Source organism: Arvicola amphibius, chromosome 2, assembly GCF_903992535.2.
Source record: "Arvicola amphibius chromosome 2, mArvAmp1.2, whole genome shotgun sequence".
Classification (NCBI taxonomy): Eukaryota; Metazoa; Chordata; class Mammalia; order Rodentia; family Cricetidae; genus Arvicola; species Arvicola amphibius.
In genome coordinates this window covers 16,029,083-16,035,569 of record NC_052048.2, presented here as the reverse complement: position 1 = coordinate 16,035,569, position 6,487 = coordinate 16,029,083, and the positions used below count along the sequence as shown (strand labels likewise).

The 6,487-nt window shown below is 46.8% G+C and overlaps 1 protein-coding gene across 5 annotated transcripts in view; it reads right to left on the bottom strand.

The window, feature by feature from the left end:
• Positions 1-525: 525 nt before the first annotated feature.
• Positions 526-6,487, bottom strand: part of Dusp16 (dual specificity phosphatase 16) — a 74,815-nt gene continuing 68,853 nt past the window's right edge. For all 5 annotated transcript variants that reach the window (XM_038318762.1, XM_042054480.1, XM_042054478.1 and 2 more), the window contains exons 6-7: positions 5,374-5,497; positions 526-4,059 (exon numbers count right to left, since the gene is read on the bottom strand). In XM_038318762.1, the coding sequence (XP_038174690.1) occupies positions 2,898-4,059; positions 5,374-5,497 (1,286 nt within the window). In that variant the 3' untranslated portion in view covers positions 526-2,897. The remainder of the gene's footprint in view (positions 4,060-5,373; positions 5,498-6,487) is intronic.

Genomic DNA, 6,487 nt, shown 5'->3' with positions numbered 1-6,487 from the left:
AGGATGGAGAACAAATTTTTGTTGTTGAGACAGTGTATCATGAAGTACAGACGGGCCTCCTAACCCACTGTGTGGCCAAGGATAACCATAAACTCTGAAGTTTCTGCTGGGATCCACTGTTTACCATGTCTGGTTTATGTGGTGCTAGGAATCAAAGTCAGCGCCTTATGACTGTGAGGTGAGCATTCTCCCACATGAGCCTCATTCCAGTCTCCCAGGACAGCGTGTAAGAGCTACCCTTCCTCAGTGTGTCTGTTTGTGCTAAAGTCCTCTCGCAGGCACCTGTCTTTTCCTTTCTGTGCTGTACTTGTATACCCTGAAATCAGGCAGGTAGGTTCTACAGTGTGCACTTGGCATAGAGAACGCAGGCCAGCACCCATTGTTCCATGTGATGTATCACTTGCCACTTCCATTTTAAAAGGCTAACCTCTCATCTGTGGTTCTGTGACTCCCTTCTTTTGTAACAAATAGGATGGCTCCCATCATGGTAAGACCTGCAAGAAGAGGCTGCTTCTCACACTTATGTATAAACAGGTACCAGTTTCAATTTTATTTCATCATATTAACATACATGACATCAAAACGAGAAATGCACAACCGAACCATTCAACAGCTTGCCTTACTCCAACAACACTATATTCATATTACACATTTATACAGTCTTTCCACTCTGACTTTACACACGCTCTCAACCGTTTCCAGCATTTCTCAGAGTCTAGTTTTGCTCATTAAAGTCACTGCTCTGCATCTGCAGAAGACTCCAGGCTTCCCTGTGCTCACAGAGCCAACCACCACACCACCCACAGTGCGCCGCAGAGGCAGCCCTTTCAGTGCGGCAGTTGTGACCCCAAGATGGGCTGAGATGACATTAGTGATGAAGAGTGACAGCTGCAGAGAATGACTCACTACACAGAAGGGACCGTGGCCCAGAGAGCCCTGCATGACATGGCAGAGGCAACGCACCACCGGTCCTCCTGGAACACACGGAATGATGGAGCTGTTGCTTTCATGTTTAGATTATGTCTTACCAGCGTGAGCAGATTTTAAAGAGGGTGGGCTCTTACGCATTTAGTGTATCAAAATTTACTGTGAAGCATTGAGAACTTCTGATTACATAAGAGATTTTGATGTATATCAAAGACACAGATTGCTGAACAGAACCTCCACAGAGTGGCAGCCTGTTCCCCGTGCAGTGTTCTGCCTTCGTCTGTGTCCAGACAGCTTATCTGTACAGGGCGTCCATGAGGACTATAATCCTCCTGATCGAGCCCATCAGCTTCGAACTATGTCATTCTATGCTGGTTTTAGCAATCACTATAGGAAACATTAAGTCACATCCTCGTCAAAGGACTGTCCATTTCACAAACAGAGAAAAACCTGAGACATGAGTCAGCCCCTGCTACACTTACAGTAAAGAACAATGACCGTACCTGCCCCACCCATACCCTGCTGACGTGAATTAAGGCCTTGAGAAGGACTGTACTCTGGAAGATAAAACTCAAGCCAGGGAGTTGAAAGGCAGATAGGCACTATCATGTGCACACTTGTTCTTACTACCTTCTGTTCTCCACTGCCAGGATTACGTCCACACAGTGATTGTACGCCAGAGACTGAGAAACCACCGTGGTCCTCCACCTGACATGGCCCTTCCTCAGCCTGCTGGGACAGCTTTTGAATACAGCTCTCATGCATTCACAACTAAACAAAATTCAACAACCCCTCTGTGAACTTTTCTAGCATGTCTTATTCTGAATAGGTCTTGCTTGCCAAAGCCCATGGTAAGTCTGGAAGTCTAAGATGATTCTAGAAATAGTACCCTTATTGCATACCACAGGAAAAAAAGACACCAAGGAAATTGGTTTCCTGCTTCAAGTTTTACCTTCTCGAAGCTTTCTGTATGCCAAGAGACAGAACTGAAAAGCATCTGTTCTAGCTGAGGACCCGAGGGCGCTGTCACTCTGCTGCCCAGCCCAGTGATTCACATTTATCTCTAACCCAAGTCTGTGGTCAATTTAAGGATTAACAACCCCACTTTAGATAATTCTTTGATTATTATAATCAAATGTTTACTTTCCCATCCCTGGCTTAAGTCTCTAAGCTACCTGACTGCGCAATCTCTAGCTATGCTGAACTCTAGTTGGTTTCCCCTCTTCTAAAGACAAGAAGAAGGGTACAATGGCAGCTGCCCATCCAGGCACACTGGGATTTTGTGCACAGATGGTATGAATTTGTCTGGAAAGTGATAAGTTATTTATTCACAATGCCTAGAAAATGGGCTCCTAGACATGGTAGTGGTGATGGCCCCAAATGTCCTGTCTGAGGTACTGGGTTGGTTGAGTAGATCTGGCAAGGCTCCTAATAGTTCATCCAGCAGAATGATGCCCGTGTCCTTCAGCTGCCAATCAAGCTTGAATTTATGACTCAGCTTTGGACAGGATCATTGCTCTTGGACTTACCACTAGGGTCTGTCCATAAGAGGGTCTTTCCCCCAACAGCTGGCTCAGTCTCAGCGCTAAGGTGCACAGGAAAGGGCCTGGACAGAAGTGAGTTCTGGAGATCTCTGTTGCACATGAAGATGGGAGGGATTTTGCCCTGTAGCATCAAAAACAAAAACCCTTGCTTTTGTAGGAACAAGATGTGCAATTCACTGAACAAAATCTCTTCTCCTGGCTGGGAGAATTCTAACATCTACCCTTCCACTCTTCTGAGAGAATTAGCTGCTCTCAGTGCAGGTGCTGAGAGAATAACTGTGTTGATCCATCTTTTGCTTTTACACCGTAGCTCTATATTCCAAAAATATATATGTATATACATACACATATTTCAGATTTACAGGGAATATTTTTTTGTGAACAAGAAACAAAACAAAACATCAGAAGTTACAAGGGTCTTTCTTCTCAGGAAACCTCAATGATTTCCATGCTGCCTGAAAAGCTAGACTGACTGCCCACTTTGCCCAGCTCTTCCCTCGACCTGTTCTCTGACATGATGCTCTCTCCGAATTCCATCTGGCAGCTTCTGCGTTTAAACTGCTTTTCAAAGGGGCTCTCTTCATGCCAGCTGCGTCTCGAGTCAGCTCTGTCACTGGGCTTCTGCCGCCTGCGAACAGAATAGACTTGGTCACTGCAGGTGGGCAGCTGGCTACAGCTATAGGCAGAGTAACCGGTGTTGCCTCCATAGATGGCGGAAGCAGAGTAGAAGTGTGAGGGCTCTGTGGCAAAATACCAGCTGCTGGGCAGGGAGGGGGCAGAGGACTGGGGCGCCAGAATATCTGAGTGCCAGCCCTTGAGACCGTGCCCTGCAGCAGACTTGGTGAGGTGTTGCTGGCTGGTGGAAAGGCCGAAAAGAAAGTTGGTGTGGTAATTGTCCTCTACACTCCCACTCCGATGCAGCGGTGAGAAGAAGGACCTCTGGGTGGTCCCACTACTGCTGGTTCTCACTGAGTGTAATCGCTTGCTCTGGCTCTCTGAAGGCCTGGTGGGTTGGGGCTGCTTGGGAACGTGGGCCTCCTCCTTATCTGGGCTGGTTTCTGGAGTCTGCTCTGATACCTCCTGAACAGGGGAGAACTGGCAGAGCTTGCTGGTCCCATCCAGTGTGGCAGAAGGTCTGTAGTACTCCACAGCATCCTCTGACGAGAAGCCATGGGAAGATGCTGCCACACTGGCCGAATACGAAACACACTTGATATCAAGAGAGAAGGAACGCTTGAGCTTATTGCTGTCTTCCAGCTTCTCTGAGGACAGCTGGAGCCCGTTGAACGCCTGTACCAGGGGACTGTCCTCTAAGAGTGAAGGCTGTAAGCTGGACACGCTGGCAGGATGCACAAGCCTTTGCCCTGATGCCTCTGAGGTAGAGCTGACACAGGGTGGACTGAGAGACAGCGCACTCTTCCATCCGCCCTCCGAGGCTGCAGACTCGCTGCATTTGTCCAGGGGCAGCAGCTTGAGTTTGCTCTTTGGCCCTGACACTCCAGTCTGCTTAATAGTCTTCTCGTAGTCCATGAGTTGGCCCAGAAAATTAAAGTTCGGTGATATGGTAGGTCTTTTTTCTTTCACAAATCTACAGAGAGGACAAAGCAAAACCCCTGAATTTTATAACTGCACTTTGTCTTGAGGGCACTAAGAGAAAGTGAGGCGTGGAGTTACTACACCTTCCCAGTGCTTTGGAATCGGGTTCATTTACAAGTCCAGGTCCAAGGTGAGATACCTTACTAGGAGAGCCGTGTGGATGGTAGGATGTGTGCCAGTGGGAAGCCTCCAGGTTCCTTACTTTTAAGAAGCCAAGGCTTCCAGTGCAGTGGCTAAGAGGATTGTCTGCTCAACTCTGCCCCGTTACACACACATCTCCCAGAGATGGCACCAGATGGTAAAGTGTCACAGCACCCAATCCTACAGTTCTCTTTATATTCAAAATGACACACAATAGGCTACAAACTGATCTCTGGGTGTTAAACACTACTGCTGTGCTGCGGTATTCCATCCTTAACCTGTTCATCTAGACAGCCACAAAGTCCGAAGGTGCCCTTGTCTCAAAGTGAACACAGCTAGATGTGATGGAGCGGGACTCAAAGCCTGGACTGACCACCATGTTAAAAATTCATCAAGACATAAAAACTCAACTAATAAAACTGTGGGCCTTCCCACCTGACTTCAGCCAAGGCAGAAAGATGACAGAGACAGAGAGCTAACTGGAGAGAGCTGGTGCCGAAAGAAGACCCATCCCTTCCAGTGATCAGCAAGACAGGCTGTCTAAGCAGCTCACTTCGTTATTCCAGATTTTATAGTTTGAGAAACTCAAATATTAAAATCAGTCAGCAGGGCGCATCTATATTCTTGTTTTCATATGAAAACCAATTACTTCCTGCCAACAGGGCAGTGAACTCAGACTCACCTGTCCTCACAGTCCTGCCTCTTCCTGCTTTTCCCGTTGAGATAATAGAAGCAGCCTAATCAGAATACTTCCTGTAAAATCTGGCCAGTTAGACAGGACAGGAAGTTTTATTCAGATTTTATGAACAAGTGCATCAGACTTTCATCTAGGAAGTACGGTCGAGCAGAACACTCTGGTGGGCACTGTGCAAAGACACTTTCCCCACTTACCAATCAGAAAAGGCCATGTTTCTCTAGCAAGGGAAAGGAATGCGCTTTACTGACCTATTGTCACTAAAAGGCAGCTGAGGGTGAACGTATGGCTCAAGAGAATGACAGCTAAACCACTCTTTCTCAGTCTCCAAGACCATGGCCACCAAGGACCTGTGACGAATGTGACCAGAATCATCTTGGTCTGCCTTTCATCTGCTCACCCGCCTTCACAGGTCTTCCTGTTTCAGGGAAAACGAAAAGCATGTTCCATAAGCCATGTTCCTGTCCTTACCTGTAAGCCTCATCTAGAGACATGTCCATCCTCTTCATGATGTAGGCAATAGCAATGGTGGCAGAGCGAGAGATTCCAGCTAAGCAATGTATCAGCACACAGCCATTGGAAGCTTTTGCTTTCTCTGTGGGAGCAAATTTAAGAAAGGTCACTAGGAATTTCTTCAGTAAGGAAATCTTATACTAAGCATTGCCCTGAATGTTACCATCAGTGATTTCACCTGAAACTTCAAAGCAGGTCTCACGTACGGAGCCTCCTAGTTATCCTTTAGTGCTGTTTATTAGAAGAAGAAAGGAAGTTCTCTTGCCATTAAGATCCCAAAGAATTACTAATAAGCAATGAGATTGCTTGGTTCTTATTTCAGAACATATGCTATGCAGAATGTATGTGTGTGTATAGAGAATGTATGTGTATGTGTGTAAGAATACAGAGTGGAAGACAGATGTCAACCTCAGCTGCCATTACTCGGGTGTAAAAAGGAGTACAGGTGTATGGTTTTCAGACAGTATTTCACGGATCTGGAACTCACCAAGTAGGCTAGGGTAGCTGGCTGGCTAGCCAGCAAGCCCTGGGGCGTTCCTCTGTCTCTGTTCACCAGTACTGCATTACAAGCAAGCACCACGGTGCCCATCATCTTTCTGTGGGCTCTGGTCATCAAACTCAGGTCCTGATGCTTGCACAGTAAGCACCTTAACAGGCAGAGCTATCTCCCCAGCTATTTGCTTAACTCAAAACTCATGTGTATGCTGGACCAGAGCTCGCTAATAGGAAGCAGGAGTTACTAACATATTACATCATCTTAATCCCCCGGAACGCGTTAGAGAGACTCGTGGATACCATTAGAAGCAAAGCCAGGGGATTCACCCGGTGCTGCCCTCTTTGCTGATGAGGAGCTTTAAAAGCTTACATGTAGGAGCAGATGACATTATCCCAAATGGCCTGGAAGCAACTACCATGACTGATTCTGTTCTGAACAACTACACATGTGCTCAGCCATGGAGCCAAATCCTTGCCTTTCCATTTATTAGTCAAAGTTGAGGTTAATTTTTGAGATGGAACTTGCTCTGTAAACCAGACTGGCTTTGAACCCAAAGATCTGCCTGCCTCTGCATCC